Below are 20,698 nucleotides of genomic sequence, written 5' to 3' on the forward strand. Positions count from 1 at the left end.
GGGTTGCTGTTTTCATTTTAAAGCTCGGGCCCAAGTGCAGCCTCCTCCCTGAATTTGCTAAGGCACAGGTGAGGCCAGGCTGGATCGTTTCATCTTTTGCGGGGCTTTACAAAAGGGTGTCTGTAAACTCACAGGACCACCTGCAGAAGAATCACCTGGAGGAGTGTATTAAAATGCATGTTCCCAGGCATCCGCCTCAAAGATTCCGACTTTACAGATCCGGAGTGGGCCTCAGGAATCTGTATTTTCAAGTACCTCCCGGATCCACCGGAATGTAGGTGGACCACACCTTGAGAAACATGGCGGGAGAGGCGAGACTTAAGTTTCAGTGGTGTTAGGAGAGAGTTAGGAACAAGAACCTGTGGATGTCCATATCCTGTTCTGTGATTAGGGAGGTTCTTAGGGAAGAGTACACACAAAGAAATGGGAATCATCATACAACTGTAATAAAAATACTCTAGGAAGCTGCCCTAGAGCAAATGGGACAGGCTTAGGAGGTCCAGCTATGCTTTAGGGGCCTACAGAACTGCCTAACTGACCACCTGCAGGGGGGCAGAGTGTGGGGCAGAGCGACAATGAAGGTGCCGACGTTTAAGGCACAGTAACCCGCCCACTAGTAAGACGGGCCCAGTGAACACATTGAACATTGATTGATTAGATTAGCAGTTTTTCCTCCCTTGGTGGGTGAGTGGGGCCTAGGAAGTGGGCAGACAGAGGCATAATTTCCACATATCTGTGGGAGAATAGTAAGAAATGAATTATACAAATTAACATGTTGATGCACCCACTTAATAAATGTATTCTGTAATAGTTGCTTGAGAGAAGATTCGATTCCATTTTCTATTTTTCCCTTTAAACAGTGATAAGACATCAGTTGAGGGAGAAGAATACATATATAGGGTTTCGTATTTTAAGCTTCCCTCTAAATTGTCCAAATCCTAGCAATGGACTCTCTCCTTTATCTCTGATAAATAGTGCTGGATGATTTTTCCAGGCCAGCAGCCCTAGATTACGGCAAGAGTAAGGGAGATGCCATATCCATTGAATAAGCTACATATATATAAGCTTTTCAGATTAGAATTTTGGAAGCTCCATTGAATAAAAGAATTGGGCAAACTTAGAGTATCTTCAGAAGAAGAAAATAATTTGCTGTTATGTTTTCCAATGAATCAGAACAATGAACCTGAGAACATCCTTTGCACATGGAGTGCTCTGTTGTTCATGATGTGACAGCCAGAGCTGCTGCATGATTCGTGGAGCATCATGATGATGATGGGCGTTTTGAGGGGTTAGGGGGAAAACTGATGCTCAGTAATGTAATACTGGCCACGGAAGAATACCTTGGTCACAGAACCTGCTCTCTTTGGTTCCAGCAGCCTCAGTCATGCACACTGTGCCAGCCTTAAACACAAGTCAGAATTCCTTATACAGGGTCTTTGCTTAATGTGCATTTGAAATCAGAGACTTGCTTCTGCTTGATTTAGATACATGTTCCTTTGGTTTCCTTATCTAATTTTGATGGATGAATTAAAAGAAGCGCTTTGGTTAGCTCAGGAAGAGCTTCCTTCCTGCGTGGGGCTCTTGCTCTTCTCCCCTAGGAGGAAGCTCATTAGTACACTGTTTCACAAAGAATATGGTTTGGGGAGCAGGAATGACGAATTAATTTCACTTGACCCTTGATCAGCTGTTTACCTGGGATAACGCATGCTACCTTTCTGGACCACGGTGGTCCCAGCTTATCTGCCTGAGATAAGGAATTGATAATCTGTATCCTTCTGAGACCCGTGCCCACAATCATATCTCACAACTTCCTGTAGGAACACTGTGAGTTATAGACCTGGTGTTTTGCCAGCACTGTTCTCCATGTCTGGAATGCCCTTCTTGATCTCAGCTTCTTAGTCAACTTCTGTTCATCCTCCAAGGCTAACACACCTCTGCAAAGCCTTTCTGGATCCCTCCTCTCTGCCACCTTTGCTCCTGACTTGTTCTCCCTTGCATACTCTGTGCTATATACCTATAGTAGCTCTTAACTTCCCTTCAAACCTACCTACAGTCTCCATAAGTTTCCTTCTAAATCCAGTATTTGGAGTTCCTCTGAACATTTGACAGCAGTCTTGTGTTTCCCTGGGGAAAGGAGTAGTTAGTTAGCAGTAGAAAAGGATGTAACTCTCCTGTTACGGCTTTCAGGGACTGGGGAAGCAGTTACTCCCTACCTGCCATTTATCATCCAACGCTTTAAATTATTCATATTGATTTCTAATCCTTACAGATTGCATGCAATCACATGAGCACAGACAGCCTCACTACTGACTCCGGCCCTGCAAAGAAGCCTTGGTCAGTCTGTCTTGATGACAGGTTTGGCTTAGCTCATCAAATCCGCAGCAAGCAATGCCGCCTCTACTCTTTAGGGTAAGTGCATTTTATAGCAGAACACAAAACACTCCTGCAAGTGGCCAAGGCTTTTTCAGCAACACAAAGTTATGACCGGTCGCGGTGTATAACAGGTGCTATACTTTGCCTCCTGCCATCGTTTCAGACCCCTCTGGCTGATAGGTAACTGGGCACTGCACTTGCAGATCACTGGAAGTGACCGGGGCCATTTTCTCTCCCATTGGGCTAGTGGCAAGTTGGCAACTTCAATTTTCAGCATGATGATGAGCCTCTTGGTGAAGCCAATGATTTCCAGCTGGAATTATAGCATCCTTGTTACAAAGAGAGAGAGATTAAGAATTAAGAGAAAGAAGAACAGCAAGCATATTAGAAATGCTATACACGCTTACGATGAATGACCCAAGATAAATGGCCACTGTTGATTTTTATGTTTTGGGCCAATGGTAAATCTGTGTGTACTTTACATTAAAAAGAAAGAAAAGGGAATTCTTGTGAAAACAGTGTGATTTTGTCAAAACTGTGGGAAATATTAATATTCAGTTATTCAGGCTGAAAATGACCTAAATATACAAATGGATTTAGAGAGCCTTCTATAAAAGGGCAAATATAAAGTAATGAGACTATTTCACCAATTACAGTAGTACTCACATCCAGACCTGAACTTACAAATATGTGTCTCAAAAAAAGGCAGAGAAGAGTTATTTTTATTGGGAATACCCTATTCCACAGACTCTTTGTGGAAGCTGTGTGATGAGGTTCTTAGGCAAGACCCTTGAAGTCCATTACAAAAGTACTGGGGACCCTAACAGGTGTCTTGTGCTTGTTTCTCACTGATAGGTTTCAGCACTTCTGTGATTTATATTCACGTATATGAGTAACAACTCATGAATCCTAGATGATAAAGGAGGGGGGGTGGGCAGATATTTGGGTACTTGCCCAGAGGATCACCATCGTTGTCAAACTTTACCAAACAAGAATTCTTAGTTACAGTCATTGTGAACTTTTTGTAAAAACGAAAGAGTTCCAATAAGAGTTTCAGGATAATGGAACCGTTCTTCTGTAGGTTCACTGAAGAGTCGGTATCAACAGGGGAGCTTGGTGCACACAGTAGGCACTCAATATATGCTTGCTACATAAATGATTGCTTCAGCTAAGGAGACTAGGGAGAGACGCTGGTTATGCTGTGATTTAAACCAGGAGGCTGAGGCTTAGGAAATTAGTTGCTCAGCCACTTGATTAGAACAGAGGGGAGCCCACCAGCTATGCTTCAAGCTTATAGAGAGAATGGGAAGTTTTGACAGTAGCCTTTATTTTCTATCATATTAAAAATGTATGAAAGTAGGTCATAAAAGTAATTGCATAGTACCACATGCAAATTGGAGATCTCAGCTTGGTCCTGTTTTCTTGCTCTGAACTGCCTTTATATTTTACTTATTATTTTACATCCTGGAATAATTTCATTTAAAGCATATCCCTGAGTAAAATGAAACTGGGAAAGCTGTTGGGGGGGGGCGGGAATCTTTAAAATTCCTTTTTGCTTTCCTTAAACTTCAGAGCCATTAGATAAGATAGTTTTGCTCTAAGATTTCAGATTACTTCATGTAAAAAGGTAGTTTCTTACTTTCATTGAAATGTTCACTATTCAAACACAACTTTATAAAGAGCAGATAAGAATAGTTGAATTCGGCTGGGAACAGACGTGACTAGATTATAAGGGCCAACATTTGATTCAAAACCAAAAAAATGCTTAATTGAAAACTGGAAACTAAAAAAAATATTTCAGATGGGTAAAAAAAGGATGCTTTGGATTGTGGATGTACAAGGAGGTTGCCCTGTGACTCAGAACTGAGAGTCAGGAGAAGCCTACCCCCTTCTCAGGTGAATTCCTTGCCTGGAGGCAGGAAAATAGCCAGCTGACAACATTCCAGTTGATGCTGAGGGAAGAAAGAGACCCAGGCCAGAAGCGGTGGTCCTGAAATGAGGCACAAGAACGGGGGATGTGGGCCCCGGATTCTCAGTGTTCGGGAGTATTGGGGTAGTTGCGAGATGGCAGGGAGGGCAGGTGGCAGGTGGGTCATGGGGCCCCTACACCAGGCCAGTATGTGCTCTCAGCCCCAGGACTCTGGTAGTAGCAAGACCAGGTCACTGCTGTGCCCAGTTCATTCCCAGGCAGACTGAGGATGACGGATAAAGCCGCGGCTCAGGGTAATCTTCCTAGAGAGGAGGAGAGATCTGAGGACAGAGGAACAGAAGACAAAGGCTGCATGTCTTTCCTCCATCCCAAGAACTAAAGCAGGAATCACCTCCACCTTATCTCGGAGTTTGGAATGTCTTTCCTAGGAGTCAAAGCTTTTTATTCTGCAGTTAATATAAAAGCATTTATTCCGGGAGAGTGCACTCTGTGTGAAGTTCAGTTGAAAATTAAAATCAGATCCTTTTCAACTTTGAAATGGGGGTAGAATAGACCAATTAAGATAGGGGAAGGTGCTGTACAGGAAGGTTATGTGACAGGGAGGGGGAAGAGAAGAGAAAGGAGGGGCTGTGGGTTTAGATGATCATGTCATCTGCCTGACCTCTTCAGCTGGGGCCCGCCCTGTAAGTCTTCTTCTGTGTGAGGTGGAGGGGGAGCAGGTGAAGGGTGAGGATTGGGGGGGAGGAGGGTGGTAGCTAAAGTGAGTGGGGAAAAATCACCTATTTTATCCTGCCTTTCAAAGTTTGTTATCTCAGGGGTAGGCGCGAGAGTGGAAGAGGGAACTTGAGAAGGGATTATGCATAGGTAAATCTTTTTCATCTCTTTTTTAGTTCTCCGGTAGCTGGCACCATTTTGTTTCAAGGCATAAATTCTCAGCATGAGACAGAAGAACGTTTGATAGATGACACATGGTTAGGCAACAACCAGTATCTTAAGCAGAAAAGCTGGGACTTCTGGGTGCCATGAGCATTTCAAGAGGAATGAACAAGCTCCAGAGCCAAACATTTTCAACTTGTAATAGTTTAATTCACATAGCCGGAGCTCGTAGTATATATGAATGAGGAATCAGAAAATCATGGACCCAAAGATCCTTTTTAGATAATTTTTTTCCTAATCACCACCCCACCCCGTGAAATTTTAAAGCCATAGATAAACTGTCTGTTTATGTAATGTATGTATCTGTGCTTTCTATGTAAAAAGAGGAAGTTTTCTTGGCTACCAAGAATGGATTTTTGCCCCCTTAGGGGTGATATCTTCCCTGTTGAGAATATATGTTTTAGATGAAATCTTGGCATTTCACACAATGTTATTTAACAAAAACTAACAATTATAACATATTTTTACCCACTATTCAGTGTCATTTGTGCTTTGAAAAAGCTATTTCTCCCCCTCTAGTTGTTGCCAGTTTACAGATCTAATCATAATCACCTCAATAATCAGATAATAGATAATCTAATTATCTATTAGATCTCATAATAGATGAGATTTGGCCATTTGGCCAGATTCTCTGGGTCCTGCAGCATTGAAGAATGGGTTACTGAAATTCCTGGGGACACAGTTGTCTTACTTCTTCCCACCCTTATGCCTTCGGTGGTCACAGTAGGGACCTTCCCTATATCTGCTTTTATTTTTTTTAAACAGTTTTGTTTAGTCATAATTCACATACCATACAATTCACTCATTTAAAACATACAGTTCAATGGTTTTTGGTTGCTACAGTCAAATTTAGAACCTTTTCATCACCCCAAAGAGGAAGCCATATACCCAGTAACGGTCATTCCCATTTTCTCTCCAATACCTTTCCTGCTTTTCACCCCTCATCCTAGGCAACCACTAATCTACTCTCTGTCCATAGATTTGCCTATTCTGGACATTTCATATAAATGGAAGCATGCAACACGTGGCCTTTTGTGACTGGCTTTTTTCACTTAGCATAAAGGTTCATCCATGATGTAACATGTATCATTACTTCATTCCTTTTTATGGCCGAATAATATTCCATTATATGGATATACCACATTTTATTTATTCACTCATCAGTTGATGGACATTTGGGTTGCTTCCACTTTTGGGCTATTGTGAATAATGTTGCAGTGAACATTCATTGTGCGGACATATGTTTTCACTTCTCTTGGGGATATTTTTCCTTTTTCCTTTGGTAACAGAGCTTGTGAGTTTTGCAGGGCACCTGGCACCTTGCTGAAGACTGCATACCCTAGCCTTCCTTGAAGCTGCAAGTGGCCATATGACTAGCTTTGAGCAATGAGATATGAGTGAATGTGATGTGTTCAACTTCTAAGCCATGCCCTAGGAAGAAAGGATGGGACCTTCATTCTCCTTGTACTTTTCCTGCTGGCTGGAATGCAGATGTGGTGGCAGGGAATGGAACAATTGTCTTAGATCATGAGATAGAAGCCTTATGATCTACATTTCTTGCTTCATGGAATAAACATTAAGTAGAACGTCCCTATAAAGAGAATTTTCTTTTTTTTTTTTAAGATTTTATTTATTTATTTGACAGAGAGAGAGAGCACAAGTAGGCAGAGCAGCAGGCAGAGGGAGAGGGAGAAGCAGGTTCTCCGCTGCGCAGATAGCCTGATGCGGGGCTCGATCCCAGGACCCTGGGACCATAACTTGAGCCGAAGGCAGACACTTAACCAACTGAGCCACCCAGGCGCCCCTAAAGGAGAATTTTCTATGGTGAATTCTCTTTCCAGTTAAATAAGAGCAGAAAATGATTTTCTTACAGACTGAATACATTTTTTTTTTGCTGTAAGTAATAGTTCTGTTTTGGTTATTTCATTATTTTACTATAGTTATTTGTTCAGAAATCTCTCTTCATTACGACCGGTGAGCTTCAGATCAAGGGTTATATTTAATTTATCTATTTGTCTCTGCTGTCTAGTATAGTGCCTTAAACATATTAAAGTGCTTTTTAAAAAAATATTATTTATTTTATTTTATTTTATTTTTAATAAATATTATTTATTTGAGAGAGAGAGTGAGCAAGAGAGAGAGCATGAGCTGGAGACGGACAGAGGGAGAGGCAGAGGGAGAAGCAGACTCCCCACTGAGCAGGGGGCCTGACATGGGGCTCGATCCCAGGACCCTGGATCATGACCTGAGCCGAAGGCAGACGCTTAACTGACTGAGCCACCCAGGTGCCCCCTAAAGTGCTTTATAAATATTTGTTTATATACACAAATAAGACAGTGAAACATAGCCTGCCCTGTTGCCATGTTGGATACTGTACTATGTATTCTGGGAATTCCAGATCCTACCTAATTTTCTAGTTTTCTCTCACTTGGAGCAGCATTTTGTAGATTTGTCTGTCAGCACTCATCTCATTGCTCAGCACTTGGGATTCAGAAATAAGCAGAATATTACACTGTGTGTTAACTAATTTGAATTTAAATAAAAATTTGAAGAAGTACCATTTGAAGAAATGAAAGTAAGAATTATAGACATTGATTCAATGAATGCTGTTTATTACTTTCCAATTTAGTACACTTATGTATTAAGTGTTTCTTATTTAGTAACATAAATTACCCCAAAATGACAAATTTCAATATTTTGATGTTATTTAGTGTATCATACAAAATAGTTCCTCGCTGTTTGATGATGAACTTAAATATATATGTGTGTGCTTATGATATCTCTAATAGAGAACACTTGTACATGTGTAGAGAATTTCTGGAAGGATACACAAAAAATTGCTAACTGTGATTATCTCTGGAAATTAGTGGCCAAAATTTCTAGAGCTAGAAAACTTTTACTTTTCATTTTATCTATTTCTTTGAACTCTTTCTGTGAGTATTGCTATTTTTTATTATAAAAAATTAGTTTAAATTAAAAACATATCAATATATAATAAAGTGTCTTACTAAAAAATTTAGTTACAAAAGTCTATGTGTTTAATTTAATCCTTAAATTTTTTTGAAGTCTTGATAGAGTAGAGAATGTTTCCTTGAAAACAATATTGAGAAAATTCACAGAAAGAAATTATTCAAATTTCTCTACTCTAGAAAGTTTATATACAAATTATATTTAATGAGTACTTTTTTTGACATAATATTCTCTTAGTAAAGCTACAAAACTGCCACTTTTCATGAGATGACCCATAATAACACTGGTTTGCTCATCTAAATTTCAACATATTCAATTAAGTGAAAAATCGCTTGGGGCAGGTGAATTTGGCAACATTCTGATATATACAGAAAGAAATCTGTCTACTAAAAAAATGTTTCATCATTTTTATTCAATTCTTGGATTTATAGTTCATGGCAGGTTTATAAGTTAGCTGTTGCTGTGTAACAAATCACTCTAAAATTCAGTAGCTTAAAACCATTATTTATTCTTGCTTATATGTCTGCACATCAGCTGTGCTTCAGTTGATTGAGTCTGGGCTCAGTGGGGAGGCTTCAAAGTGAGGTGGCTAAGGGCAGTTCTGTTTTTCATAGAAGGCTGGAGGTTCGGCTGGGGTACCTCTGCCTCTCATATCTCTTATTTTCCTGAGACAGCAAGCTACCCAGGGTAAGTTTTCATCATGAGGATGATACGAGAGAGTGGACAGAAGTACTTAAAGCCTAGTCTCAGAACTGGCATACTGTCACTTCCTTCCAAAAAGCAAATTACATAATCAAGCCAAAAAATCAAGAGGCAGGAAAGGACACTCTGCCCATGATGAGCATAGCATGGCAGTAGTATGAAGGAGTGAAGAATTAGAGCCAGCAAGTCAATCTGCCACACCAGATTAGATCATGGAAAAATTGGGGGGAAACTAGGATAGAGATTACAATGGTCTGAGCTGTGTGGGTTCAATAAGAGGTTAAAAATAGGAAACAGGAGAAACCTGAGTGGCTCGGTTGGTTAAGCATCTGCCTTTGGCTCAGGTCATGATCCCAGAGTCCTGGGATCGAGTCCCTCATCGGGCTCCTTGCTCAGCTGGGAGCCTGCTTCTCCCTCTGCCTGCCGCTCCCCCTGCTTGTGCTCTCTCTCTCTCTGACAAATAAATAAATAAAATCTTTAAAAATATATAAAAATAGGAAACAGGATCTGTCGGGTAAAAGGAATGGTAGCATTTGTGAGAGGAGTGCTAAATCTTCTAGCCAAAAGGGTAGAGAGAATTACAGCTGAGGGACAGCAGAGGGTTAACATGCCATGGGTCCAGCGAGGGAAAAAGCAGTGGAGTACAAGTGAAGGGAAAGAACAAGGCAAATAAGAGTATAGTAAGAATGTCTAGGTGGAGGATTTCTGTACTGAAGACTTATTTTAGTCAACTAAAAGCAGGTCAATAATTGTTAGCCAATGAGCTTGTATATTTCCAAATTCTGAAATATCTGAGACAGTAAAGTCTAAAAGAATGAAACATTTCTGCACTGGGTTCAGGTTTGGTCAATGTATTATAGATACTCTGAGATTTTGGTATCTTAAATCACATCTAATTATAGTATTTCAGGCAAAGAAGCCATAATCACCATTTAAAAAAATAATCCTCTTTCATTTAACTTCATGTTTTCCATCCAAACTGGTGCTTTAATCAAAGCGATGAATACAACTCCACCTAATATGTCTGAGTAATATGACGGAGTAAATTAAAAATGTGTTAAGTATATGAATGTTCCACATGATGTGTTACATACTGGGTACTTAAGAACAACTAATTCATAATTTTTTCCTCCTGTTGATGTGAATTTAGATGAGGTATCTCTTCTATTTCTTGAGTAGAACCACACACAGTTGCCTTTTCTTTAGCTGTACTATTTTAAATTACATTCCATTTCTAAGGAAACAGCTATTGTCTTTAAGTCAGACCTCATGCATCGTGGCCATTAGAATGGAGACAAATTACCTCATTAGTAGACTGCCCCTCTCCCTAAGGGAACTGATCCCGACGCTTATATTTTCGACGTATTCTGAGAAAACCTCTTAAGATCACTGGACAGTCTTGTTTCGTTGCTGCTATGGTTTAAGTCTTTGTAAAAAATTAATTTGGTATGCCTGTACATGTTTGAACATGTGATTCTCTGGTCTGCACTTAGCAGATGATTTCTCTGCTTGCTTTTTACCCAGAAGCTTTTAGCTCTAATGCTTTTTGTGAAAGAAGAAGGTTTATTGAATGTGTGCAGTTAGCTGTGTGTTAAAACAGGAGAAAGCTTGATAAGAATAAGAAAATTGGCCTTAGAGTCATTTTGTCAATCCAACACTTTTGCTTCATTATAGTTTTCTTGTTATTGATTTCCATCCTTTTTCTTTATAGGCTAGGGAGTGATGATACCCAATTTGAGGTTAGCATGGCCAACAATGGATGTGAGGTACATCGTTTTGATCCTAGTGTGAAGTCGGCTCATATTCTGGAGAGTCAGCGCCTCTGGTATCACCGCTTGTCTATCGACTGGCGGGACCCGCATCCAGCTGTGGCTGCCCAAAAGCCGCATAGCAACACCAGAAAACTGGGCACCATTTTGAATGAATTTGGGCATCACAAGGTGAGAGTTTTCATTTGATTTCATAATGAAATAAAGTGAACAAACTCATCAACTTAAAAAAATATGCAAACTGAGAATTGGATAGTTGAGGATCCAGTTTCAACCTTACTGATGATAACCCATCATTATTTATAGAGTCAGCTCTGTAGACATAAAGTTTTGGCAGGAATCAAGATCTTTAAGTTGATTTGTAGATTGCAGTTGCTGTTGAGTAGTGCTAGGGTTTTGGCCAAGACTGGGCAAGGAAGTAAGAAACCTACTTCTGGCATGGGCTCAAGAGTCCCATTTTCGTTTGGCAATTGATTTTAAATGTTCAGACAGAGTGAACTACTTATGTCAGTCTCAAATACAAAGTAATCGGGGCCAGGTTTTTGTTTGATAAGAGATTGCCCATGAATTGTGTTTCTCACTGTTGTAGCAACTACTTTGAGTCTCCAGGCTCTTGAAGGCCAGAACGTATGTATATCTTTGATTAAAACGAACTTTGTAAAATTGAATGGACATGTGTGTGTTGCAACTGATATAATTATGTCAAAAGATGACAAATCTCTACAAGTATCTTATTGTGAATAGATAGCAAAAAGAAACCCAATCTCTGATCCGTGTTCCTTGAAAGCAATTTTTAGTGTAGACCCAAGCCAATTGCATTCTGTAGGCAAATACTAGATAATTCTCCTGAGGGTACTTGGCTTGTGTTTGTTTGCCAACCCTTCCTGGGCTTGGCCTATTTTGCCTTCCTGTTCTCAGTCAGAGATGGCATGTGATTTAGAACATGCCAAAATGGGTGTTTCTGAAAAACAGTGTATATGGAATTCAATTTTAAACTTGAGTTGGCTGCCTGATCTTTAATAAAAGGGCTTTTCCTCTGCTTTGTTCTTTTTCTTCTCCTCCTCCTCTTGTTCCTCTTCCTCCTCCTTCTCCTTTTTTTTTTTTTTTTTTAACTCCTTTTAATTGGACTGCAGGAGCTTCTTCAAGAACCACTTCAAAGAATTTGCTGCTCTGGGGCACCTGGGTGGCTCAGTCGTTAGGCGTCTGTCTTTGGCTCCGGTCATGGTCCTAGGGTTCTGGGATCGAGCCCTGCATCGGGCTCCCTGCTCCGTGGGGTGCCTGCTTCTTCCTCTCCCACTCCCCCTGCTTGTGTTCCCTCTCTCTCTCTGTCAAATAAATAAATAAAATCTTTAAAAAAAAAAAAGAATTTGCTGCTCTTCTAACATGTGATTAATTATTGATTTGTATTTTGCTCTGCCATTGGTAGTAACTAGTATTTAATAACTGGGAGCCTTAATGAAACACATATAGGATTTGGAGAGTAAAATCTCCAAACAGAAACTGAGGTGGGAACATTTTTCAGAAATTTATTTTATTTTTGCCATTTGTTACCGTCAGAGACCTGTTTAAAAAAAAAACAGCTGAAAATTACAGGCTTGATTCTCTAATATGTCAACTCTTGATTATTCAAAGAGCTAGCTACAGATTCTTTGTGTTCATTTGGGACTCTTGTTGTCCCACGTTCATGCTCTTCACACCCTGGCTCTATCTACCCTCACTCTTCAAAGAATAGACCTTGTAGAGACAGCTTTTTTTGATAATATCTCAGCAGAAGATTTGGTAAATGTGAGGATAAAATAGGGCTTTGAAAAATGACCTGTGGATATAATTTATCCAAGCCACATTTCCTATGGAAAATGCATTTTCAGATAACCAGGTATGCACCTGAATTGTGTTTGTTCAACTCCATAGGAGTTGCAGTGGGCAAACCTTTATGCTGAGGATGAAGCATGAGATCTTTCATGCTGCCCCTGAGACAGCAGAAATATTTACAGTAGTACCTAAAAAGGATAAATGTTCTAAAGGATCTTTTTATATTCCTAAGGCTACTTGTTTTTATTAAAAACATTAGTAATGACATGTAAAAATGGTTGAGATGGTAAATTTTATGTTATGTGTATTTTACCACAATAAAAAAAAATAAACATGAAAGTGATCTGGGTCAGAATTGCCAGGTATATATTTGCTGCTTTAAAAAATCCTTATTGAAGAATTTAAAAGAGACTGATATTCTTTCATAGATTGTTTTTTTTTTTTTTTTTTTTTTTTTTTTTTTGTGAATGCTTTAAAACAAAACAAGGAAAATGAAACCCATCAGTGAGTGATTGCTTCCATTAGGAACATGCCTCTAGAAGCTATGTGGTGCCAGATAAAAGGAAACTTCCATTCTGGCCTGCAGCAAGCAAGGTCTGTTTTCATTTTTCTGCATGTGTACAGACACTGGTAAATAGGATGTGGCTCTGGCAGGGCAAGCAAGTAGAACACGAACACACACACACACACACATGTCTGTGCTTGAGTCTTGCCTTCTTCACTCATTTCTTCTGCTAGTGACTTTAGAAACCAGGGGGATTTTTGTTGTTTTATTTTCACCTCATGACGTTAAACTGTTTCATATAGTTGGGTGCTGTTTTCCATGTGAAGCTGTGATTTTTCTTCTTCTTCTCTTTATCCATCCCTAGATTCCAGCCACTCAGGCCAAAAGGAAAGGCAAACTCTGAGATGGTGACAGAAAGATGCATAGGGCTTCTATTCTGCTTTTAGAACTCTTTGGTAATTTTAATTTCCAACTGTAAATCAAAAACATTTCTAAAGCATCTGGTGAGAGCAGCTGCATCAGCAAAAGCAGGAGAACCAGAAGCCAGTCTGTCAGGGAGTAAGATCACCTGGATCCAGCATTAGTAATGATGAACTGTCTTCTTGCTCATGTGCTTGTTGCTGTAAACGATGCATAAGAATTTTTCCAGGATGGGACTAGAAATAGTGAGTCTGAAATTTCTGCTCATATTAATCATAATGTATGTTTTTTTTTCTTTCCCTAAAGTCTTGATTACACAGAGTATCCTAAATGATCCAGGCTCAAAAACTTAATGAGAAGTTTTTACTTTCGGTCTTTACCATGCTGTTGATAGTATGAGTAACAGGACTGCCTTAGAGTTTACCTCTGGAAGCTCAGTGATTTAGGTTTGAAGCACCCATTCCCTCCTTAGTTTTTGGCACTAGGAGGGAGAGTCATTTAACTGCTCTGGTGCTCTGTTTGATTGCTGGTGTAATGGGGACCATGATACTCCCTAAATGGATTGCTTTTGAGAATTAGATCAGAGAACACAGTGTGATTTAAAAATGATTTTAGGGGTGCCTGGGTGGCTGAGTCGTTAAGCATCTGCCTTTGGCTCGGGTCATGATCCCAGGTTTCTGGGATCGAGCCCCCCATCGGGCTCCCTGCTCAGTGGGAAGCCTGCTTCTCCCGCTCCTACTCCTCCTGCTTGTGTTCCCTTTCTCGCTGTGTCTCTCTGTCAAATAAATAAATAAAATCTTAAAAAAAAATAATGATTTTAAATTCAAAGACTTTTAATTAACCATTTCAGGAAGTCTTTACAAAATTTTATAGAAAACATTTTCTGTTTTCTCTCTTTCTTCGTTTTCAGGGAAAATATATCAGATTTCCCTGGAAATTGATAACCGCACCTAATTCCACTCAAGAGTTTTTAATGAAAGCTTTGTGCGAAACTAAGGGCAACTGGTTCTTCAGACAGGGTCGTAGAGAATTGTTATTGTTTGCTGCCCTGGGGCACTGAACAGCTTTGCTGGCGATTGTGTAGAAAGTAAACGCTGTGTTGTAGAGAAATTAAATAAGCGGCTGAGAATTAATACAGAGCAGAAGTGGGGGGCGGGGCCTTGGGCTGCGGGTCGGAGGACCGGGTGGAGCTGGACTCGCGCTGCTCAGCGCCGGGGGTGAGTCCTCCGCGGCTGGGGACGCTGCCCGGGGCGGGGTGTCCGCCTGGACCCTCACTGGAGGGGCGGGGCCTGAGTCCCTGGGCCCGGAACCCGCCCCGGATCACCAACCAGACCTCAGGTCTGCTGTGTGGTCCCCGGTGTGCTGGAGAGGAGGAGCGCTTTGAAATTGAACTACAAGAAGATTCCCTTTTCTTTTGCTTATCAAATGGGCAAATATAAACAAGATGTTGATACCGCCCTAGAGTGAATACTCATGCTTTGCTGGTGGAAATGGAAAATGATAGACTCAGGAAGAAAATTTCACCGCATGTATATATTATGTCACTCTTCATTCCTGGAAATTTTCTTTGCCTTAAATTCTATTTTGTTTGCTATTAGTTCTGCTCTACCAGTTTTTGTTGTTTTGTTTTGAGTTTTTTTTGATAAATACTTATGTGAAATGTCATTCTAGATTCCTTTATTTTCATTATTATTATTATTATTTTAAAATATAGTTTAATTTATGTCCTTTGTGTTCTTCTCTTACAATTTTCTCTTTTCGGTTTGTCTTTGGCATAGGGGGGTACATCTTCCTTTTATACTTTTCTTTAAGTCAACTTTAAACTGATTCACCTTTCTTAGAATTATCTGGAGAAATAATACCAATGGACTCATGAGTAAACTGGCTTAATTATGTTTTCTAATACATATTAAAAATACCTAACAAACAAAAGATTTTGAAATGCTTATTTGTATGACCTAAACCATCTTTCATGCCAGTGTGGCTCATATTTAATGTATATATGAATCACCTGGGGAATCTAATTAAAATGCAGATGTTGATTCTGAAGTTCTGGGGTAGGACCTGAGATTCTGCACTCCTAGCAAGCTCTCAAGCTCTGCTGAGGCTGCTAGTTGGGGAACCATACCTTGAGTAGCAAGGCCTGTACCATAGTCTGAGAAACACAGGAACAGAGGATATGTACTAGTAATTTGTGTCCCCCCCCCCCCCAGAGGCCCAGTGCTGGACCACTTTATGTTCTTTATTTTATTTTATTTTATTTATTTTATTTTATTTCAGTAGGAGAGGGAAAGCACAGAGAGAGGGCAGAGGAAGAGGGAGAGAGAGAAAAACCCAAGCCGACTCCACGTTGAGCGTGGAGCCAGGAGTAGGGCTCCATCCCAGGACACTGTGGTCAGACCCCAGCCAAAACCAAGAGTCTGCTGCTCAACTGACTGGGCCACCCAGGTGCTCCTGGACCACCTTGTGTTCTAATGTCCTCCACCGTCAGCCTGAGTCCCTGCTAAGGGTGGTATGAGGCACAGATGATGTGCTATGCTCCAGACCGTTTTTCCATTCTCGTGCCAGCATGTACCAGATTCCTGTTTCGAACTTGCTGGTTTCTTGGAACAAATTTCTTTCTCAGGAGGGAAGCTCCTTTATAAAAATGTCTCCTGGTGGTCTCCCATACCAGTTCAAGGCCCAGACATGCCCGAGTCCTAGGTGACTAATGGTTTAACCTCCAGCTAAATCTCTGCGTCTCAGACGTATGTTCCTAACTGAGGGGTATATGGCTTAAGAGCAGGGACTCCATTGTGTGGACTCCCATCCCAACTACCTAGTGAAGTGCTCAGGAAATATGTCGGATACTTGACCTGACTTAATACCCAGTATCTTCCTAAATAAAACGTGCAGGGTATCGAAGTTTGAATGCTTTATCTTTTCACATAGCCACACCGCAGAATTAATAAGGGGCAGCTAGAGCATCCAGAGGCCTTAGCCACTGATGTTCAGAATATTTGGGTGGAAAACACCATGGCAACAAGATATGTTATGGTAAAGGTAGAAATCCAGGTGACTCTTTTAAGGCCCAGTGCAATCTTCCGCTTAGACTTGTTTATATTACTTTTTCAAAGAGAGGTGTGTATCTTTCTGTGTATTTGAAGGCAACTTCGTCTTGCAAAAATACTATTTAATCATGACAAGGCTGTTTCTGTGAAATAAGCCAGTAGCAATTTAGGAGTAATGAGTCAGCTACGCTCCTGAGTTGCAATTTGAAATGCAGAGACATTTTTCTGTCTCCATCAATCTATAGTGGACCCAAAGGACAAACCATCTTGAGAACGTGGGTCTAGAACTTCTGCACTCAACATGTAGAAAATGAGTTTTGGCTTTTTACCCTTTTTCACTTATCTATAATGGTGAGATTTGCTGTGAAGCAAATTTCTGGGTTCTTAGTGATTTTTCGAAACGTTCAGTATTTAGCTAGCATGTAGATTATAAAGCCTGTTTGAAGAATGAGCTAGGTGCATCTGGATCTAGTGGTGGTTTGTGTTTTCCTTGGGCAGAAGCCATGACTGGCGAAGTTGTGTGTGAAAGGTGCTCTGGAATCCAGAGACCCACTCCCACCTGCACAACCTAGTGATTCTCAGATTGCATTGTTAGACTTGGTAACACCAGAAAACAAACCAAAAATAACAGCACAAGTAAAGAATCCCATCACCTAAGGACCTTGATTAAAACTTCGAACCCAGAACCAACCTTAGAGAGATTCTCACTTAGCTGGTCTGGCATGGAGCCCAGGGAGCTGCCCCTCTGCTCCCTCAGGATTCCTTTGGCTCTCCTTCCCAGCTCTAACCCAGGTAATAGGAAGATCAGCCTGTGAAGAGCCTCAGCATGTAGAGAGGCCTCTAGTGACTCAGCCTTCCATTTGCAAATCCCCCTCTCCCCTCCTGTGCATAAAACCCTTTAAACAAGAATGGGGTTGAGAGCCTGTGTGCTTCTGCAGCCTCCTTCTCTGTCTCTTCACCGAGTTCCTGTGTCCTCGGTGCCTCAGTGTTCCCTATGAGAAGGTGTGGGATATGAACCGCTACCATCTGAAGAGGGTTGTGCAGGCAAACACTTTCATGTTGGTGAGAGAAATGAATGAAGAATTTTAAGGAGACCAGAATTATGATTTTATGGAAAACAAAGCATTTTGATTGAGTGTCATGTCTTTTGAGATTTTTAAAGGCGCCCGGAATTATTACAAAAGGGGAGGATTTCACTCAGAGAGGAAACAAGCCTCCAGGGAGCTGGCATTTGGTTTTCTTCACTGCTGTGTACCAGGGGTGGGTATATTTGTCTGAGGATTTTGCCATTTTGACAAAGTTTTGGGAAGGAGAGCCAAAGGAATCCTGAGGGAACAGAGGGGCTCTAAGCTTCAGGGGCCCATAAAGGTTTCCCTCTGTGTGACTTCCTTTCGTACAGGAGGCGGTGGTTCAGTAGAAGAATGTTCTGTTCAGTGTTGCACAGCCCAGTTTCACCAGGTCTGCCAGTTCCTCTATATGTGTTAAAAAATGCTTAATGGCTTTTGACAGTAAGAGGCCCCAGAACTTGCTCTCCTATTAGTGAATCCTCTGAGGGAGTGTATTCCTGAGCAAACCCTGTGAGGTCACACCCCGGCCAACCATTTCTGCCCTGGGAGCTCAGCCATGCCGGTGCTCAGAGGGGCCATGCATAACCAGCCACCCATGAAACAGGCTCCAGGTGCTTGGGGAAAAAGCGGGCATAGATTTATTTGGAGGTAAAACCTGATTTATCTTCCAGCCAGTTGAGGAAGGTTTCACTTGCCACTTTTTAGTTTAAAACATAAGGACCTTATAAAAACACTAATTTCCTAGCATGGAGTGGCATTCAACAGTTTTGCAATTAAAATGATAATGAAAGATTTCTTGTAAGAACTTCTCTTTAAAATCAGCACGCCATTAGAAGGAATTATGTAAAGCAGCCTCTCTGTTCCAATCTTTATTTTAAGATTTAATTTATTCCAGATTCTGCAGGAAAAAACCATCCATGTGACAAGCCTGCTAACAGATGTCAATTTAGTTTTATAGCACATGCCTGTATTTCAGAGTCAGAAAATGGAGATTATTCTTTTTGCCTGCTGTTTATTACATGACACAGCTTCATAACACTATGCCCTGGAGGATAGCTGATTAATAACTAATGGGCAAGCAACTTATCACCTGCTTTCGTCTTCGGCAGTGTTGATTGTAAGCTCTATTTCACATTATCCTTTTGGATTAAAAGAGGTGCTGGAAAGAGCAAAGGTGACAAAAAATGGATTTTTCTCTTTTAATTTCATCTAGGTCAGAAGATAGATTATACTGTAATAAAGAGAAATAAGAGAAAAAAATTATTTAACCAGAAAAAACTAAATCTCTATTAAAATTTTTTGTGGCATAGATGGATAAGATAAAGTAATTCTGTATGGTAAATATTATATCAGAATCAACCATAACAAGAACTCTTCCTTTCTTCATATTCACAGGGTCCATTTCTCTATGTTCACATGGTGTAGTAATTATTGTTTTATATGTTGCTCTTCTGTTCATATTTCCATCTGTCTGTCCATTCATCCATCCATCCCTTCCTCCATTCATCTATCCATTCAATAAATGTTTGTTAAATATCTTCCATATGCAAGTACCTGTGCTTAAATAATGAAGCTACAGGGAAAAAAGTCTCTTTTTTTAAAGATTTTATTTATTTATTTATTTGAGAGAGAGAGAGAAAGAGAGAGAGAGCTCATGCGCCTGAGCACGTGCATGGGGGCAAGGGGGTGGGAGGGGTAGAGGGGGAGGGAGAAGGAAAGGGAGAGAAGGAGAGAATCCCAAGCAGACTCTGTGCTGAGCGTGGAGCCCTATGCAGGGCTGGATCCCATGACCATGAGATCATGACCCGAGCAGAAACCAAGAGTCATCTGTTTAACTGATTGAGCCACCCAGGTGCCCCACATCTCTTTTTAATTAGGAAATTTTTAAAAATGTGGTAAAATATACGTAACGTAAAATTTACCATCTTAACTAATTTTTTTTTTTTTTCGGATAAATACAGGTTTAATGATCCATTGTTCTTCACACAGATGGCCACAGAGACTTTATAATCCCAGGATATACAACCATGCAACACAGGCCAATCAGCCAATTCTAAAATAAACTTGGCTTTTTACAAGTATCCCGTAAACACTGCAGCCCTCCTTCCATCCAAAATGACCCTCATCTCACATGATGTGTTATCCTAGGGGAACCAGAAACCTAGCTTTGTGGCCAAGAGTAAAAACCAAAGGAAACATAGTAATTCAGTTGTTAGTTGGTGAAAGCAGGGTATCTGGTGCCCTTCTCTGCGCTGCTTTGCTCTTCCTACTCTTGCTGTTTTTGTCCCTCTTCTTCAGCCCATCCACGTTAGCTCTCAGTAGGTTTGAGTAAGCCATCTGAAGCTCGTTCACTTCTTTGGAGCTCACCACGGTGCTGATCTTTTTCCCATCAGTAGCTCTGAACAGACAATTGTTGTCTAAGGGCTCAAAGCCCTCTACAGAACCTTTCCTTGGAATGGGTTTAGTTCGACCATCATACTTCTTCAGGGTGATGAACACGCTGCTGGATAACGGGCACTTCTGGGAGAGTCTGGTCAGCTCCGTCAAGAAGTGCTCGGTCTCCAGCAGCACCATTGCGGGGCTGCTAGCTCCCCTGCCCAGTTCAACTGTTTTTAAGGGTATAGTAATGCTAAGTACAGATCCCCCTCAACTCAAGATGGGGTTATGTCCCGATAAACCTATTGTAAACTGAAACTATCGTAAGTTGAACGTGCGTTTAACACACCTAACCCACTGGACGTCATAGCTTAGCCTAGCCTACCTAAAAGGTGCTCAGGACACTTAATTAACCTACAGTTGGGCAAAATCATCTAACACAAAACCTATTTTATAATAAAGTGTTGAATATGACATGTAATTTATTGAATACTAAAGTGAAAAACAGAGTCGTTGAATGGGTACAGACTGTTTGTAAGTGTCTGGGTTGGTGACCCTTGTGATCATGTGGCTGACTGGGAGCTGGACAGAGGATCATACTCCATATCACTAGCCTGGGAAAAGATCAAAATTAGAATATGGAGTATGGTTTCTACTGAATACATATTGTTTTTGCACCATTGTAAAATTGAGAAATCGTAAGTTGAACCATTGTAAGTTGGGAGCCGTCTGTATTCCCACACTGCTGTGCATCCGATCTCCAGAACATTTTCATCTTGCAAAACTGG

At 40.7% G+C, this 20,698-nt stretch overlaps 1 protein-coding gene across 4 annotated transcripts in view; it reads left to right on the plus strand.

The window, feature by feature from the left end:
* The window catches only part of METTL24 (methyltransferase like 24), a 152,357-nt gene that overhangs the window by 37,889 nt on the left and 93,770 nt on the right, over positions 1-20,698 (plus strand). For all 4 annotated transcript variants that reach the window (XM_078054881.1, XM_036075339.2, XM_036075340.2 and 1 more), the window contains exons 3-4: positions 2,270-2,409; positions 10,623-10,851. In XM_078054881.1, coding sequence (XP_077911007.1) covers positions 2,270-2,409; positions 10,623-10,851 — 369 coding nt within the window. The remainder of the gene's footprint in view (positions 1-2,269; positions 2,410-10,622; positions 10,852-20,698) is intronic.

The sequence above is a fragment of the Halichoerus grypus genome, chromosome 9 (genome assembly GCF_964656455.1).
Source record: "Halichoerus grypus chromosome 9, mHalGry1.hap1.1, whole genome shotgun sequence".
Lineage (NCBI taxonomy): Eukaryota > Metazoa > Chordata > Mammalia > Carnivora > Phocidae > Halichoerus > Halichoerus grypus.